At 37.3% G+C, this 19147-nt stretch overlaps 1 protein-coding gene across 1 annotated transcript in view; it reads left to right on the top strand.

Annotated features, from left to right (window-relative positions):
• Nucleotides 1-19147, top strand: part of ipo11 (importin 11) — a 132380-nt gene that overhangs the window by 42026 nt on the left and 71207 nt on the right. The window contains exons 13-16 of the mRNA XM_039620775.1: nucleotides 1180-1270; nucleotides 3480-3527; nucleotides 5986-6091; nucleotides 16539-16665. Of these exons, the coding sequence (XP_039476709.1) occupies nucleotides 1180-1270; nucleotides 3480-3527; nucleotides 5986-6091; nucleotides 16539-16665 (372 nt within the window). The remainder of the gene's footprint in view (nucleotides 1-1179; nucleotides 1271-3479; nucleotides 3528-5985; nucleotides 6092-16538; nucleotides 16666-19147) is intronic.

The raw sequence follows: 19147 nt of genomic DNA, 5'->3' as shown, positions 1-19147 counted from the left end.
GCGCTTTACATATCCAGTCATTCACCCATTCACACACACATTCACACACTGGTGATGGCAAGCTACATTGTAGCCACAGCCACCCTGGGGCGCACTGACAGAGGCGAGGCTGCCGGACACTGGCGCCACCGGGCCCTCTGACCACCACCAGTAGGCAACGGGTGAAGTGTCTTGCCCAAGGACACAACGACCGAGACTGTCCGAGCCGGGGCTCGAACCGGTAACCTTCCGATTACAAGGCAAACTCCCAGCTCTTGAGCCACGATCGCCCCATTAATTATGAAGCTTTTCTGTTTTTGAGAGAAGTTAGTCTTAAAATCGCCACAGATACGCTCATAGTCTCAGGATCCACAAATGTATGCTGCAACTGCAGTGTATCCTGATTTACAATGGATTCATTTGTAATTTCAAAGAAAATTTTTTAGGAGCCCACGTGACATTTTTGTTTTTTTATTGAACAAAAGAGTTTGCTGCTTTTCGAGTAGAACACTTACTTTTAAAAATTGTACATGTAAATATAGGCTAAACCAACCACTAGGCTTGGTGGCAGACTTGTTCTTTTCTCAAAACTTATTTGAACAACTTTTTTAGCACATTGCGAACCTCAGGACGGATCATTTCTGTATCAGTTAAAATCTGTTTTGTTTGTCCTATTCTCATAAAGCTGATTGAAGTACTGTGTGAGAGGACCGGTTATACTACCAGTAGATCAGTTCTCACTGATATAGTGGCAAATGGCATGTTTTCACAAATGGCACAGACTATGACCTCTTTCTTACACCTTTTTAATATGCTTTTTTTTTTAACCCAGTAAACTAATGAAGTCATCTAGGCCGTTTCTTTATTGAGCATAGACACACACAAAAATCCCCTAACAGTGTTATATTGATTGTATTTCTATTGAACTGGGAACACAATGTGTTGTTTATTTATGTTTGTCACACGTTTTTGTATGACCTTTGTTTTTGTCCTTATCAAATATTAATGCAATAGCTGCGCTCCTCACCTTATCCCACCTCTAAATGCCCAGCAGAACCCAAGGTGCTGTTAAGGCTGAAGAATTGTGATCCTATAAAAAGTAACTGTAATGACTTACGCTAACTGTGATGCTGCATGTGTTAATATTCTGTCGATTACCTGTCTCTATTTTTATTTGTTCTAACTTATTTCTGTATTTAGCCCTGCACAGAAGTACTGTTCCTGGATATCTTCCACAACTACAGCCAGACCCTGACACCAGTGCTGCTGGATATGGTTCAGAATCTCCAGGGTCAGTTTAAGCATTATACCTACAAATCACATAGTCTACTTTCATTCCAGTGAATTTTTAACACCTTGGCAATGAAAACTGTATAGGCAGGAGCCAGTCAATTGGGCACATTTAGCTAAAAATAATACACTCATACATCTTTGAAATGCATAAATAGATTCAGTTTATCATCATTTTAGAGGCTGTTTGTGCAAATCATTTTGTAGCCTGATTGTGGTGAACAGTGGGTTTTTGTTTTTTTGGTTATTAACCTCAAAAAACAAACAATAGAAAAGGCAAAAATGAAACAAACAACTTCTCCCACTAATATGTGATAATTCATATCCCAGGAGGTCCTTTATAGGGGAAAAAAGTGCAAGTATCACATAAACAAAACACAAACTTTAAGAAAAAAATCATTTTTTAAACAATAAATTTTGTGCCAAGTAATCTTAATTTCAGTTTTTTATAAAATAAGTGATTTTCTTAATGCATTTAAGAAGACGTTTTCATAAGAAGTTATACTTGTGTAAAGATTGTGTTGAATACCTCTGTTCAGCTGCAGTATATACCCTTACTCATGCAGCTGAAAGTAGTGAAATTGGCCATGAGTCACTAATATTTGCATATAAATTTTCTTACAGTGTGGAAGAAAAAGTAAACCCACAAAACTACCATCAGATTCATGGAATATTCTGGAGTTTGTTCTTACTGCACTGCTTATATTAGCGATTGGCTCACAATCTGCAACACCTCCATTTTTCTAAATAAAGAAACATTAACTTTGGGGCGTTCTGTGCAGGAGAATTTCTGACAAAAAAAAGATAAAAAATAGTGCCAGAGAAGGTTCAACTTTCCACAGTGTTTCCTCTGAAATGACAATGGTAAAAATGGGAAAGAATAAAGCAAGGCTCGGGCTCCAGCAACAGAGGAGATGAGTTCTGTATCCCCTGAGACATGCACTGTGGCTTATATTGAAGGCAAAAAAAAAAGGTTTGACATCAAAGTTTGTGTGGGAGGGGGGGGGGGGGCTACCAGGTAGACCAAAAGAATATGAAGGAAGCAGGTGAAGGTACGGCTCACGTATCAGCCCAAGATAAGAAACTCACTGCTGTGACTGAAACTGGAGTAACAAGTGATAAATGACATCATGAAGTGTTTTTAATTTTTCATACACTTAATATAAGGATAAGATGAAGACAAAGAAAAGCACTCAGACAGCGCAACTGGTGTCATTGTGACATCATTGGGCATTGCATTGAAAAAAATAAAAAGTCTGTTGTAGAGCTTTCTCCATGCCCTTTCATATGAATATATATATATTACTTGACATGGTTTCTTGTATCACCACCCAAGTATCGGCAGTGTTTAGTGACAGCTTGGAGTTTATTGTGGGTGTTGAGTAGCCCGATGGCTGACGGGAAGAAGATATTTTTGTCTTTATGATATTTATTATTATAATAAATATTAATATTCTAACTTTGGACTAAATTTTAGGTGACATCAGTCTGGAAAGCTAAATAAGTATATAAATAAAATTATTAATGTTGTTGTTTGTGTTATTATTTGCCCATACACATGGTCTGAGGCAGTTTGCATAGTACAAACAAGTCTATTCACATCTGTTGATGAATCACAGATTTAGTTAAAGCTGTGATTTTTTTTTTTTAGCCCTTTAACAATCAATATTTAAGATTAACAGTCAGTATGAAGTCTGCTATTGGTTGTCATTACATCCACCTTTCTAAACTCTCGGTCATGTACACATGTAAATTTGGCACACTGCTCCTCATCTCATGGGGGTACTGGTGTGTAGCTCTTGTTCTGTTGCTGAATTGGTCGTGCTATTGCTCGCTTGGGTGGATTACAAGGTCCACTTCTGCCCTGTCTCTCGAGCTACTTTTCCTTTTAAGTGTCAGAGTGGAAATTGGTTTTGCTGGAGCAAGGAAAACACCAGTTTGGGTAATTCTATGGTTGAAAGAAGACATCTATTGATTTTGAAACCTGAGTATACAACTAGAGAGAGAGAACAGGCCATCAAAATGGCTTAAGCAAGACCGATCTATTTGGAACCGTGTCTGTTTAATTTCCAGTTGTCAGTTGCATACCTTACATACATTTCACTGTCAAAGAGCAATACTGGGACAATAGATATGTTGCTGTAATGCTTATTTTATTGATTCTGCCTTGTTACTGAAATTAAATCCGGTGTGTATTTGTGTCTTTTCAGGCCCAACCAATGTGGAAGACTCTGTTCAGTTGCTAATGAAGGATGCAGGTCAGTCAAAAGCTCACATACTTATTCTTTATTCCTTATACTTATACTTTATTCCTTTGTAATTATTGCCCTGTCATGCTGGGAGTATCAGAGTTTGACTTTTCTAACACACAAATGTTACTGTTGCCAAATGTTTTTTGTTTTTTGTTCTGAAATTCTCCGACCATAGTCCCCGAGCAATCTAAATAGTGTGAGAGAAAGGCAAAGGAATAATTTGAAGGATTTATATACTGATTGAATTTAGACACTGATACACTTTTGAAATAAAGTAGCTACAAAATGTGTAATAAGCATTTAGCAGCAAAGTTACAGATTTTCAATCATCACATGGTTACATTTTTATAATCCAATTTATTCTTATTAGTTATTGCATTCATCAAATTGCTCATGTTCATATCTTTTTATCCTGTGTTTTCTTTTTTCCTCAAGTTCCCCTTTTCTTATGGTCTACCACGTTTTAGTAAAAGAGAAATAAATTGGATTCAGAGTGTCTGATTTAGAGGACTCTCACCAAAGAAATAACCCCCCCCCTTTTTTTTTTTTGTTGGGTATTCTTCTCCAACAAAAAAAACCCCTAAAACAAAACAAGAAATCCAAAAACCTAGCAGCTTCTTATTTCAACTTGTTGAACTGTAGTTATGCACCGAGGTTGCCTTGCTCTGATAAAATTGCATGTCTCTGAAGAAATTACATGTCTGGTTAGCTGGCTTTGCAAGTGATGACAAATATGAGACTGAGAGTATTGCACATATGAATCGTAATTATTCTACGTTACAGGAGTAATAAATACTCAAACAGGCTTCACATTATATAGGGCCTCTTTGGCTCCTAAATTGTTCACAATTGTGACCCTGCTCCTGTGACAATCCTGCACTGAAAATGAAATGCTGCTGCCCATGCAGGATTAAAAGGACTTTCAATCATGTAAGGGCACCAGCATTTCATTTTCAGAGTTATTTAGGTTAGAAATGGGCCTGTTTTGAAACACCCAAAATTTAAAATACAAAAATAGTGTTTAGAAGGACAGTCTAGCACTAATGGAGACCAGGCCATTACAATGCCAAATTGTTTGGGCAACAACAATTTACCAACAGCAAAAATGTGACGACATGCTAATGAAAAAAACAAAAACAAATAAACAATAGTAAAAACCAATTTCAAAGACCTCTTAGCTGCCTTCTGAGACTTCCCTCCCTTGTCAGTAGTATATATAACCCAAATGTTTTTGTGATAAAGATTGCTATTTTTGCACCACTCCACTATCCATCTGTACATCATATCATTAGTCCCAGTTTTCATCAAAATAAATGACAGAATATGTATCTAAAGTGTTAAACTCCTCTAAATCTGCTCACAGACACCTAGATGATTATATTTCCCTTGTTTTTGCTGGTTTATGGTTTTGCTCTTTGTTTCAAAAGTTGCCCATATTCAGCCTTACATAATACAAGAGAATTAAAATAATGGAAAAAGTCTGTTTCTTTCTCGGTAAATCGGATCCTTCTCTCTTCGTTTTTTTTTTTTTTTTTTTTTTTTTTTTTTTTTTTTTTTTATCAGTCCTGTTCTCTGCTTTTTGCCATTTCAAAATTCATTAGTTCTGAAGATAAATTATAAATAGTAACAGCCACTGTCTCTTGTATTGTGTGTGTTCTTTTATCCCTTTTTATATTATATTGTTCTCATTCTGTCACTCTTTTTCTAATCTCATCTTTTATTTTATTCTTTTATCGCACTCCTCTTCATTTTAGTCACCATTACACCCATTTCTGCCTGAAGCATAGCCTATAGTATCATTATTATGATGTCTGTTTCTATAACATGTACTTCTTTTTGTTTTGTTGTTTGGTATGTTACTATTTGCCTGCATATTTGAAGCATATTCAGCCTACTGTTAGCAGAATGAAAGCTTCACAACAAGCATTAATTTGTTGGAAACCACAACTACATTCCAGTAACCCCAAATTACTCTATACCCACATTTACCTGACATGTTTTATCTTACCAGTTTTCAAGTTTCCTAATAACATCTCAAGCTTGGTCAAGGTTGGCAGAGCCTGACTGGCTCTGAGCTCTGTGTAGCTTTAGCTTTAGCCATTTTGCTTTTATTCCCTTCTTTAAAATGTCCATGTTAAGTTGGATGATGTTACATTTTTGTGATGGTCCCCTGCAGTTTAATTTGTTAAATTTTGTGTTTTCACTCGCGTCAAAGAGCTTCAAGAGCTGCTCATCTGTGCTGCTGTGCATGTGTTGCACAAGCATCTAACCAATGGACTTGGCCTCAGGCATGCATGAGGCTAACCGGCCAGTCACCGCTCCTGAACTGGGCAGTCAGTCCATTTCAAAAGCAGAGATGGCATAATACTGTCACACTGTAAAATGAAAAGGTTCTTGTAGGGGAAACGTGTCAGTTGTATTGTGAATATTGTAACTAATGTAACTTTGACTTTTTTCTCTGCAGTATACAATGCAGTGGGATTAGCAGCTTATGAACTGTTTGACAATGTGGACTTTGACCAGTGGTTCAAGAATCAGCTCCTTGGAGAGCTGCAAGTCAGCCATCACAGGTATTCCTTTTGTCTTCTCTAAATATTCTATTTTTAATTGTTTCTTTTTTTTAAAAATGTATTTTAATATTAAAGCATGCACTAATGAAAAAAAATCTAACTAAATTAGAAGAGGTAAACCACTTGACCGTGAAATGAGTTTTTGGAATTTCACTCTAATTATTACTGGTTAGATAACATTAAACAATAAAATTATTTTTTGCCCTAAATCACCTATGGCTTCACAGAGGTGATATATCACATCTAAGTAATTTATTAGCCTTCTATAAGGACTTTGTTTTGTATGACATGGTTACTGTATTATTAAAAGGAATGTTGTTGTTGTCATTATTATTATTATAACTATTATTATTATTATTATTATTTTTTGTGTGTGTGGGGCTTGGAGGGAGGATACTTACCTTTTTTGAACATGTCTCATTTGACCACATCGGTCTCATTCAGGGTTGAAATGATAATAGTGAAGCAGCTTAGCAGTTCTTTTGTAATAGCTGTTTTACTGTATGCAAGCTCAGTTTCAATGTCTGTTATTTTGCATATTTAACACTCCTTCCAGTGTACTCAAGTTAATTGACTATTAACCTCTCTCCAGCTTTCTCACAGCCTGTAGCACATTGAATGCATACAAAAAAGCTCATAAGTAACAAATACTTGGAATGTGTTTTCTGTCATGGTTATGTTAAAAAAAATACTGCTAGTTTTCACATCACTTTATAAGCAGCAGACAAATGCGAACATCAGCAGCACTCAATAGAAAAACTTTTTTTAAACTGTGAAAGAACTCTGTAAGGACTCTACAGGCAGTCAGCTAAAGTTACAATGAGTTGCTACATGGATGGATTTAAAAGGTGTTAGAAAAGGGAGACACTGACCAGAGGTGAGATGGTGTGGAAATGAAGAACAATGGATGTGCCCTACACACACACACACACACACACACACACACACACACGCAAAACACAATCAAAGCAAAAACCTTGCAGCACTCAGAAGGTTGGTCACCGAGGGTTGGTGCTGACGTCACAGTGCATGGTATCTGATGTCACACTGATTCTTCCTCCAAGCTATGCAAGTGCAGATAACCCCTCCACTTTTACCTGGGGTTTAATCTCTTTTTAAAGCTTAATCCAGTCTTTAAAGAAACAATACAGAATGCAGTTTTACTCTAAGGGAGGATTTTACATTTTGAGACTCCTGAGAAACACTGAAGATGAGTTAAAAAGAAACAAACCCAAAACTAGAGCTGCTCAATTAATCGAATTTCAATCTAGATTACGATCTGGGCTTTCAACGATCATTAAAAATGACTGAGCCGATTATTAGCACCTCACTCGTGCTTTACTCTCGCGCTGCTCCGTGTGGCAAATCGAGCGCACCTCTCTGCGTTTCGAACATGCGTCACAACAATTAAGAGGACCCGAGGGAAGCTCGGAAAGCTAAGCAGAAGTTACTTGTAGAGGAGAGGATAATGGCTGCTGAAGAAAGAATGCCGTTGGTTGAAAAGAGAGGTAAAAACGACTTCAGTGGTGTGGAAACATTATGGGTTTCTTGAGTCAGGCGTGGATCAAATATTGTGCAGTATTTTGAAATTCACTAAACATAGATGTTTACATTTTTCATTTATTTTTTATATTGCAAACATTTCCACTGTAATCAGTATTTGCACACTATTTTATATTATTTTTTGACAATCTTTAAAGCCATTATTCAATACATTGTTATTGTTAAATAGATATCGTCAAATGATCGAGATCTCAATTTCAGTGAAAATAATCGTGATTATCATTTTTGCCATAATCGAGCAGCCCTACCCAAAACACCATTATGCAGTCAAATGCCAGCTCTGAATCTTTCTCAATTTTTTGTGCACATCTTTTATTAATGGTGTTAGTTGAAGACTATTTGAATTACTGCACCAACCAGAAAACACACAAGTTGCAGCTTAACAAAGATTACCAGTTCATCATCTGACCAAATGTGAAATATGATCAAAATCCTTGCATGTTATTTAGTGATGATTAGAAAATAATTATGCACAGGATTCTGTCAAAGAACAGTAGACCTCTGACCTTTTGGGCATGTCATGAGTTTTACCTGATAGACTCTGTGTCATATTTTATCACAATTGGCATATAAATTCTTGAGTGTGGCCCAAAACATTTTTTGCAACGTCACAGTGGCTGTCTTTTAGTCCACTTGAATGTTTCTTCCAAATTTTAAGAATTTTATCCATATCCTTCCCAATAAAGGGTGTGGATAAAATTAATGAAGAGAGAGAGAGAGAGATAGGGGAGATGGAGAGGCACAACTTAAATCTGAAAACTCAGTGCCTGAAGCTACGGCTGTTGCTAGTGTAGAGGCATTAAAATTGATGCAAATGACAAATTGAAATTAAAACTGCAAAGTAGAACAGTAATTAGAAGTCAGTAAGAAATTCCCTTTCGGCTAAAACTCTGGAAACATGTCATATGCGGTGCTCCTCAGTTGCTGGGAAATGGTGAAGCCATGAGTCTCGTAGTTCTTTTTGCACTACAGTGTGAATGCACAATCAAAGCAGTAGACACTGCGGTATGACTACCCAAAGAAGCATGACACTCAATATGTGTCATAAATTTTACAAAATTTGTCTGTGTATTTGTTTTTAAAATAAAATGCTTTCAATGTTGCATGATGATGGTGAAAGAGTGGCACACAGTGGAACAGCCTGTTCATTGCTTACAATATAAATTCATTATTGTTTTTTATCTTCTCAGTAAAAATGTGATCATAAAAAGATACTGGCCTTATCAATCAGTCATTCAATATTCCGACTCATGGTCCACAAAAACAAAGCAAGTCATATAAAACAAATCCTTGAGCTGTACTCGGATTCAGCAAAGCCAAGGTTAGTTACATCGAGGACAGCAGATAAACTTTTCAACTCTCATTGATTTCGCCGTTGTGGTGTGCAAATGAAGCTGTGTTTCTGTCACATGGTTCCCACAGTACTTTGATGGGGCTTCTGAAGTGGGAATGTGTATTCATCATGGATGGTTTAAAAAGGGACATGCTTGATGATCTCCCGTGGTGTGTGGAGTTTTTCTCTGTAGCAGTCAGAGGTTTCTGTTTTCAAGTGCTCATGCATGACTGCCTACATCTGTTAATGGACTTCATCTTTGTGATGCTTGTCTTTACACTGTCAGTATATTATCTTGTTTTTCAAGTTGCAATGTAGTATTTTATTCTCAGCTCTCAGTGGGGTGTACTAGAAATAAGAATACACTTGTGTAATGTTACTGCAATTAACTTGCTGTTTGTAACCTGCCTTATCACAGCCCGCTAACCCCCCTCCCACACACATATGCACACGCTCCTACCTAGTTGATCTAAAGCCACCTGATGTTAAAGCTGTATATTCAGAACACTTTATTATGACTGCAATCCAAACACTTTAAACTTCCAAATATGTGTGATCTGCAGGTTTTTTGATATACAGTGGATCTGAACTACTCATTTTATATAGTATATCTATACGATATGCACTCCGTGGCCATAAAGTTGAAAGTCGCTGTTCCATACAGTAAAGGCCCACATTTGAAAGAGTTGTCACCCTCGTGGCACTTACTGAACCACAGAGCCGTCGTGCTCTTGGTATCAAAGCTAACCAAGCAGACATTAGTGCTTTGCACAGCTCCCCAAGGTTTATATGTGGAAGTTCTTTTTTTACTGATGCTGCTTTGAAGTTCACCCCAAAGGTGTGTAGGTGGATTTGATACTGCTGAATTGTGGGGTCCAGATCATGAAGTGTTCTATTGTAGACTTGTAATTACTTGTAGTGGCCTGTGCCACCTGACTTATCTCTGCTTTGTTCAACTTTCTGTGATTTGCTACATTTTTGAAAGTATCACACCTCTAAAATGTTCTAGTCCTTTCTGTTAAAGAACTGTATTGCTATAATTTTGATATGATTATTACTATATTTAATACCTGATATTTGATACCAAGTATATGTTTGTGCTTATGGAAATGATAATAATCACTTTATTTGCTAAACTAAGGGGTTTTCCCCCCTAGTGACTGAGTATACAAAAACAAGCAATTAAAATCAAAGGTTCTTAGATGATCTTCTGTTCTGGTTTCAATGCAGGTTTACACTATTGTGTAGTATACCATTTTTACCATTTTTCTTCCCTGAATAGCAACACCTAGCCAGTTGAGCAAAGTTTTTCCACCACTATCATATTTCTACTGTTTTTCATGCCACTTAGTACTCACGTTTTCATTTTAGTAGCTTCATACACTTTATTTGGTGTAAAGTAATTAGACGGGGACAGGGACTCGTTAGCAAATAGAGGGTTTGGTTCCACCAATCTGTGTCGCAGGTCATCTTATGAATGCTTGGGGGAAACTTTAACCAGCCATAACATGTACTTGCTCAATTTTAATCAGCTTGCTTGACCTAAAGATCTAAAACATCTAAAAAACATCTAAAAACTTTATTTTAATGGGAGGCTTACATCTTGTGATAATTTGAGTATGTAAAGAGATTAGGGCAGTATACACACACCAGTCACTACTAGCACCAAATAAAGCACAGCATCAGAATACCTAAAATAGCTCTCTAACTTGGCAGTGTCAGTAGGAAGAAGGAAGCAGAGGGACAATACCTGTTTGGTATTTGCAGACGTCACATTCAAAGCAGGTTTTCTGGCTGACACACTTGCTCAATGCACATTTGTCACTGTTACCAGAACATTCCCAGATGCTGCACTGTCTGCCTTCCTTGGCCCTTTGGGTATTCACTGTTGGAGTGTTTAATATGGCGTGCATATTGCGATCTCCAGATTTTCACACATAATAGAATTCCAGAGATCCCAGTAATATGCTCAAGTGACATGTATAATTGTTATTAATGCAAGAAAAACCAGTTTCTTTGCAAATAACAATATCATTGCAATAGCTGAATCAATGTCTTTGGCGAACTCCTCTCACTCACAGGATTTTCTGTTTCCTGCTTGGATACAGTTTCTGTGCCACTTATCATCTTGAGTTGTTTCTTTAGGGTTGAATATATTCTTTAGATCAGAAATCTGCCAAACCTTTTTTTTTTTCTTCATTCCATTTTAAAACAAATCAGCATTTCAGGGCTCAGGGCTGTGGGTCCCTAACCGTTTAGCAAAGTGTTGCCTAAGAATGCAAACTTAAAAAATCTACAGTTCATGTTGTTTACTTACAAAACTTAAAAACAACTTGAATATAATTTGCATTCAAATGATATTTGATTGTGAATTGTGATGGCTGTATCAAAGAGAAATCACCCTCCATCTAATGCTTCTGGGCCGCTCATCCAGTAGAAGCTATGTAGATGTTTATTTGCTAGCATTTTTTTTTTATGTATATTTTCTTACAAGGCTTTAATAGTGCACTTGCACCTCTTGCAGTTTGCAGGTTTCATGATAAGTTTAGGCCCTGGATAAGTCTGCTTGTATCACTTGGTGTGAAGTAGTAAGAGTGCATGTATTCACACCAAATCTGTCAGCAAAGCTGCTGTGTGTGGCTTACACCTATGGCTGAGCCTCAGGCAGCCAGTGAGTTGTTTGTCAGTATTTGGCATAATGACTACACAGATGCACATTGTGTACAGTCACACTTGAGCCCTCATGAGAAACAGTACTTTAATTTTTGACTTGCTGTCACTATTTTCCTCCCTTTCCTGCCTAAGCCAAAACAGCTGTCTTACCTGTGACGGGACAGCGTGCCTGACAAGAACAGAGGAGATAGTGAGGCATCTTGCAGCTCATACATATTCAGAACTAACACATGACGTGTATTTGGACATAGCTGAGAACTTTTTCTGTGTGATATTTACTTGGACATCCCAGTTTAACCTAAAAAAACTTTTTGTTGTAACCTAAACAGATATGGTTTGTGTTCAATTATTTTGCTTCCAGGCTTTGCCAGCATAGAAGGCTGTGAAACACTTTGGCACTTTGACATTCCCTTTTGTTGCTTGATGTGTCTGTCTGAAGTAAAAAGCATCTGTTGGTTAGCCAAGAGAATTTTCAAAGTGGTTACCTTTTAAGTCTTGGTGTTCTCTTATTGCTAGTTTTAGACACATTGGGTTGATCTTTGTTAGGTTTGTATCACAAGCAAGTTGTGATACAAACTTGTTTACATGGGGTCAAGTCTTGGGGAAAACAAGCACGCACAAAACTGGGCTTATTATGAAGTCCAGATCAAAAGTTTAAGACCACTTGAAAAATGACAAAAAAATCACATTTTGCATGGTTGGATCTTAACAAGGTTCCAAGTAAGAGCTTCAACATGTGACAAGAAGAAATGGGAGGGAGACAAAACATTTGTTTGAGCATGCAGTTTATTGAAAACCAGGCTTAAACTGAAACAGGCTATTCAAAAGTTTGACCACATGCCTTTAAAAGGTCAAATTTGTGCAAAAATGTGGATTCATTGTTAATTTCTGTCAGGTAGTCACACTGTCATGACATTCTGATGGCAAAGGCAAAAAAAAGTTTCCTTTTTGAACGTGGTCGGGTTGTTGAACTGCATAAGCAGGGTCTCTCACAGCACGCCATTGCTGCTGAGGTGGGATGTAGTAAGGCAGTCATTTGGAATTTCTTAAATGATCCTGAGGGTTATGGAACAAAAAAGTCAAGTGGAAGACCCAATAAATTTAACCAGCACTGAGCCGGAGGATCCAGTTGGCTGTTTGTCAAGATACTGGACCATCCGACTCCAATTCCTGGAAGTTTGATTTCTGTTTTTTTTTTTGTTTTTGTTTGTTTGTTTGTTTATTTTGTTTTTTAAAGCATTCACTCACTTCCATTTCTCCTTGTTACATGTTGAAGCTCTGCTTGGAAAGTTGTTAAGATTCAACCATGCAAAATGTGATTTTTATTAAGTTTTTTTGTGCCATTTTTCAAGTTGTCTTGAACTTTTGATTGGGACTGTATTGGGGTTCCATTTTTATCCTTCAACCATGAAGTCTTGTGCTATCACAGGCAGCTTGGACACCCAACTTTGTGAATACCTAATTCCAGAATGAGGCGGTGTACATCTAAAAATCTTAGGACTAGTTGATATCAAGTTGAGAATTAAGTGTTCTGTAAATACTGTGAACAGGATCACTCGAGAAAGGTGCATCTACTAAAAACCTTGGACACATTCGAATATCGTGACCTTGACATTTAGGTGACCAGAGGTCAAGTTTTGTGAAAATCTTGTGAATACAGTAGCTGAAATGAGGTAATGTAGGATTTTCACATTTATACTAAAGGTGCATTTACTTGAAGGTGAGGGGTAGCTCTGGCAGCAGCTATTGTTTTTATACTACTTGTCATATCATTGCATTTTCTTCAGTTTCTTTTGCATCAGCTCTGATTGTGACTTACAAGCTCTTCCATTTGGTGTTGACTAAGTGAATGAAATTTGAGTCCTAAAATCTAAAAATGGTGCTTAAATCTTTACGGCAGTGCTGTAGAACTATTCACTCAAACCTTTGACCCAGGCTGAATTGCTTTTTGCAGGACTGGTAAAGGGAATTTCTTGTGCCACACTACATTGCTTAGGAATTTTAAGTATTGGGAAAATAAAGTTTTACATACACACAGCAATGTATGAAATAAATTACATTTATGTAGCCTCAACTGTGCAAGATTTCTTTCTCGGCGATAATGTAAAATTCCTTTGGGCTCATTTCTGTCCACGGATTTCCCATGGGCTTGCCAGAAATGATGAACAGGGTTCCTGACAGCTGTGTGAAGTTGTGGAGGAGGAAACGGCTTTAGCATGGATGAGTCATGTCTGACCTTTGACAAATACCTCTGTCAACCTGTCTGTCCATCTGCTTCTCTAATCTTTTCTTCCACTTTGCTACTGCACTAATAATAGACTGTACCACCTGTAATCTCCCTTGCTGAAGCAGATATTCAGTATTTTTTTGCATGGATGCAACATAGCCCTGGAAATGTGTAGTCTGTTAGTCACGCCAGTACAAAGTCAGAAATAATGCTGAGAAGGTTAAAGATTTATTTGTTGGATACTCAAACACATTTTGCAACTGGTTTTCTACAACACAATCTATAAAAAAATACTGCTTATATACATAAATGTTGTTTATTTCTTTGTGCGGCACAGATCCTTGCCAAAAATCAAACATTGATAAACCATCACCAAATCAGGAAATGTGTTCCTTACATGGACTTTACTTCTCTGTCTGTTAATCATAACTCTTCAAATTCAGCCCTGAACTCTGCCGAAATTCCTGTGCCACAGAATTAAAGATTAAAAAATGCATACATATTAGCATTCGCAGATTTTTAAAAATTGTCTTTACCAATCTTGGCTCAAGATGCCGTCTCATTTTTGTGTGGCAATGCTGCTGTGGTCTCTAAACTTTCCTGACGTCTGTGATCTGAGCATCATGCATCTCCTTCCACATTGCCAATTTTTCTGGCTGGTTCCTCGTTTTGGATGCAGGCAGACTCTTTAATTAAAGCTGATGCCATTGCCTGTTGATTCTTGGATGTGCCTGTTGATGCCTCATATGTGTGCTTATTCGTTAATTAAATGCTTGCCCTTAGACTTATTCCAGAGTTGAAAGCAATATGGAAATATTATTGGGGCCAAGATTCGAAGGGACCGTTATTAAGGTTTTTGTGGAAAGTAAGTAGGGTTCAAACATGAAGCTGAAATCTTGTTAGATTAATGAAAAGCAGTGCAAGTCTAAAGGATAAAGGTACTATATTCTCAGAGTTTAGCCACAGATTTTAACTTGTGTGAGTGATAGTATGATAACAGATGATCATGGGATAATTTACATGCAGTGTCACTCTCTCTTTGGATCAGAGATGCTTGCATTTTGATTTATTGAGAGCTGGTTGAATGTTCCCAGTTGCCTGTTTACTGCCAGTGGCATTGGCATACCTGCTTTCTCATTATGGAACCATCATGTGTTATTGCCTCGAAAAAACCTGTGGAAATCCAGTTTGTCTGGTTAACTTTGTTTTACTTTAAACGTCGTTGATGGATTGTTCATTCTTCTTTGATGCTCCAGTTCTGCTGAGCACTTTAACCACTTTAACCACTTTAGTTTCTAAATGTGATCCTTTGCAGCAGGCCTTTAATTTAATGTTATTTGTGATGGAATTTACCTTGCTATACATTTTTTAAGATCAAGACTTGTAGCTTGTTTTGTGCATACACACTAAAGCTGACGATTTGCTTCATAGTCCAGTCCTGTTGCCCCTCATGGTATCTCCAGTGAGTGATGGCATCGCTGCTGGGTGCCAGAGCATCATACCACTATGGTATCCATGTGTATCCACTCAATAATATGTACCCTGTTATGTATATAATATAACTTGCAGTTATGGTTTTACTATATCATCCCCCTCTGTGTTGCAGGTATTGGTTATATGTGGAAGTGGGACACTGTAGCTTGGCTTTTTTAAAATTATTATGAATCTCCGAACAATGATAATATTATCGATTTATTGCATCAGTGGGTAAACTGGAAAAAAATAGCCTTGACTGGTGAGCTTTCACTATTAACCTTTTGACCATCATCGATCCCTGACATCATCCTCCATCAGCACGACTCTAATGCACACATGCAAGGTTGTTTTTCCATCTCCACCTCCTGAGTCATACTGTTGTTTAGCATCTTCTGGCTGGTGGCCCAGGCTATGATCTCTGCCTCCCTGTGGATGTTTGACAGGAAGCCAACAAGAGTGTCACTCCCTATCCTCATCTGTCTCTTCCCTTGTCCTTCAGTCCCTATCATTACTGTCAAGGTGGTCCTTAGACATACAAAAGGAGCTTGCCAAACATAATTGTCTGAAAAATAACTTCCAAACATGTAGTGTCTTGCAATTTAGACATGCAGCTTGCTTTTGTCACATAACCACTCCACACAAGTACTTTTTTATTTTTTATTTTTTTATTTTTTTTTAAGTATTCTAGTTTTCTAACTAGGCCAATTCTCTTACTTGGTCATTAGTCACAAGATTCATTGTCCCTCAGGCTTTCGGTCTCTTGCTCATATGAATTCATCTAAACAAATGCACATACAGTAGAATCTGTCTGAACAAATACGTTCTTTACAGTCCAAGTTTGGACTTATCTGTAGGGTGTAATAAAGTGACAGTGATATTTACCTGAGAGCACAAATTGTGCCATAGCCTCCAGCATACAGGAGGCAACAATAGAAAAACAAAACAAAAAGCAATTCTGAATAAGCCTTAAACAATGACAGTGCAGATTTCATTATTTGAATAGGCCCAGCAGTTTTTAATGGTCTGCTAACTACTGCTGTGTATTCATATTATGGTTCTAAGATTATAGCACCAGCTGGTTAATTTCTCCATATTACGATATAATTGAAGAGCACAGAGTAGTCATCTGGTCAGGTTTTCAGCTAAAAGTTACTTTGTCTTCTTCTGTCCTTCAGGTACAAGTTGATTCGTCGACGAGTCATCTGGCTAATAGGGCAGTGGATTTCTGTCAAGTTCAAATCTGACCTTCGACCTTTACTCTATGAGGTCATCTTAAGTCTCATGCAGGATCCCGACTTGGTGGTAAGGCAGCTACATATACAGTTTTTTGTTTGTTTTTTTCCCCCCTCAAAACTGCTTGGTGATGAAAGTGTCAGGTTCTCTTACAACCCCCCCCCCAATCCTGTTCAGTTCATAATGACTGAAATGGGCTGTTAGTGAAAGTGCACAGTCGGCTACACAAACACAGTTTTCTGCTTAATAGCGTGAAACCACAGCCACTGTGCTGCCATCTTTCTACATAAAAAAGCCAAATGTAATCACAGTTTGTGACAAGATTTTTCCATCTTTTTCTCAACTTACTGTTTACTATTGATTTTATTTTTTCAATTTTTTCTTATGTTTCCTTTACTATCCACTAACATTTTTATTTAGCTGTGGCCTTGACAAATCCATAACCCCAATTTGGAATGAGTTTCACCTTAAGTTAAAATTAGATTAATCATTCGATATGCTTTCTGCCTCATGCACTTGATTGTTTTCTTTTAATATAATTTATATCCACTAATATGATAACATTTTAATTAAAGTTACGATTTTAATACTTAATCTCCAAACAGCCAGAAATGTGATCAGGGATCAGTTCACTCAAGAGGTAGCAGTTAAATATCATTTTCTGTGTCCACTAACTGACACTCAGTTATCATCTGTCATGTTGTGGGGGTATGATGTTGAATACAAAATACATTTCATGTATATTGGGTAAAATTCATTGCAGAGGGCTGACTTTTCTTTGCCAGTAGGTGGCTAGTTAGGATAGTTACTCACTATTAACAGAGATTTATTTGTGCCCGTATGTAGACTGGAAAATGTACTGCGCATTTGAATTTCAACAACCTTCTATTAAGTTGTGAAACACTAATTAATGCTCTTAGAGAAGTTTGTTTAGGGTTCAAATACAATTCTAATAGCAGACACTGAACAAATCTGGAACATATCATTCAAACGGGCTCACTTTTTGTGGAACTGAGTGTTTCTGTCCGTTCCTGTACATGCAACAGGAGTTGTCAGTCATTTTTATAGGTTAGAATTTAGAATAAAAACGTGTGTACTTAACAATTTGCTTTATGAGGTGGGTGTAGGATATATCAAATTCTGCAAGTTCGTTTTTACATCAAAAGTCCCAACTTCCATGTCAAATATTCAATGGTGGGGAGAGTTGGGTCTATAGCTATGACCCAGATAACCAAGCAGAAGTCTATGCCATGCAAAAAGCCTGCAATCTTCTTGACTAATAAAGGCGCATCTGGTCAGGAGTATAACCGGGAGCTTGCTTGTGGTTTTCTTAGACATTCACAGTGATATGCCAAGTGATGAGCACTGCTGTAATCCCTCAGATGTCTTGGGGAGAACAAATATCAAAACAGTTGTAACAGTTTCAACTCCCCACCGCTCACACTCGCACAATCTGCTGGCTCCAGATTTGTCTTTGTTCTACCAAAACAAAATTCAAGTTGTAGTGAAGTGAGCCTCAAAATTATATCATGATAGATCAAGGAAATTTGCTATACTGATATTCTTGGCAAAACAGGAGGGGGGGAAAAAAATAACTCGATAATGTTTTCTTGAAGGCAGGATTTCATAGTTCAAACAGACTTGTCTTGTTCTGCCTCTTAGGTAGTCTAAATGTGTAGCGCCACTATATCAAATTTAGCCTAATTGAAATCACTAATGATTTTTGCTTTTTAAAGGTCCAGCCTGAACTTTGATCATAATTCGTGTGGTGTTACCTTATATACGTTTGGCTGCTTTGATCCAGATGTTGTGCACAGATGGTTTTTATTGCATTAAAAAATGCGCACTTAATGTGCAAATTTAGTTACATGCAAGTATTATCTATTTTACTCTTATTTACACCCTGTGTAGGTAAATGGACTTTGTAAATTGTTTGTGATATAAAGTAGGGATTAATTTCAATGCTGTTGCAGTTTCAGCGGCATTTCCTCATACGAACTTGCATTTACATAACTGACCAGCTCACTAATCATGGTGTAGTTCCTGATCAGTATCTGTCTGGGCCAATTAGAAAGTCTTTACCTGAATGAATTGTTAATCAAACCTCTAGACTTATAAACAATCTAAGTTGTTAATATCCTTGCTGCTGCACTGTGGTCCTTATTAACATGGAAAGTTATTCACTTAATTAATTGTGACATCTTGTGTCCAAAAATTAGACTGAAGTGCCTTGTCATAGTCGCATTGTATTTAAAAGATAGATGTAGGAGCTCATGCTGCAATGCAGCAAACTCTTCATTGTTATGGAAAAAGGAAGCTCATTTGGTTGCATAAAGAAGTCTAATTGTGCAGAAGTCTATGGTAAAAACAACATGATCTGTGACCTGTAACACTTTCCCGATGAGTTATTGGCCTCAGTCATTGTACTGAATACAATATGATGAGCTTTTTTGTAATTTATGGCGCCATTTACTGTTAGAAAAGGTGATAAAGCACTGGCCCTTGGTGTCTTGATCAGATTAACATTTTGATTATCACAAGCATGCTCTCT

This window comes from Oreochromis aureus, linkage group 12, assembly GCF_013358895.1.
Source record: "Oreochromis aureus strain Israel breed Guangdong linkage group 12, ZZ_aureus, whole genome shotgun sequence".
Classification (NCBI taxonomy): Eukaryota; Metazoa; Chordata; class Actinopteri; order Cichliformes; family Cichlidae; genus Oreochromis; species Oreochromis aureus.
This window is presented reverse-complemented; position numbering and strand designations above follow the sequence as displayed.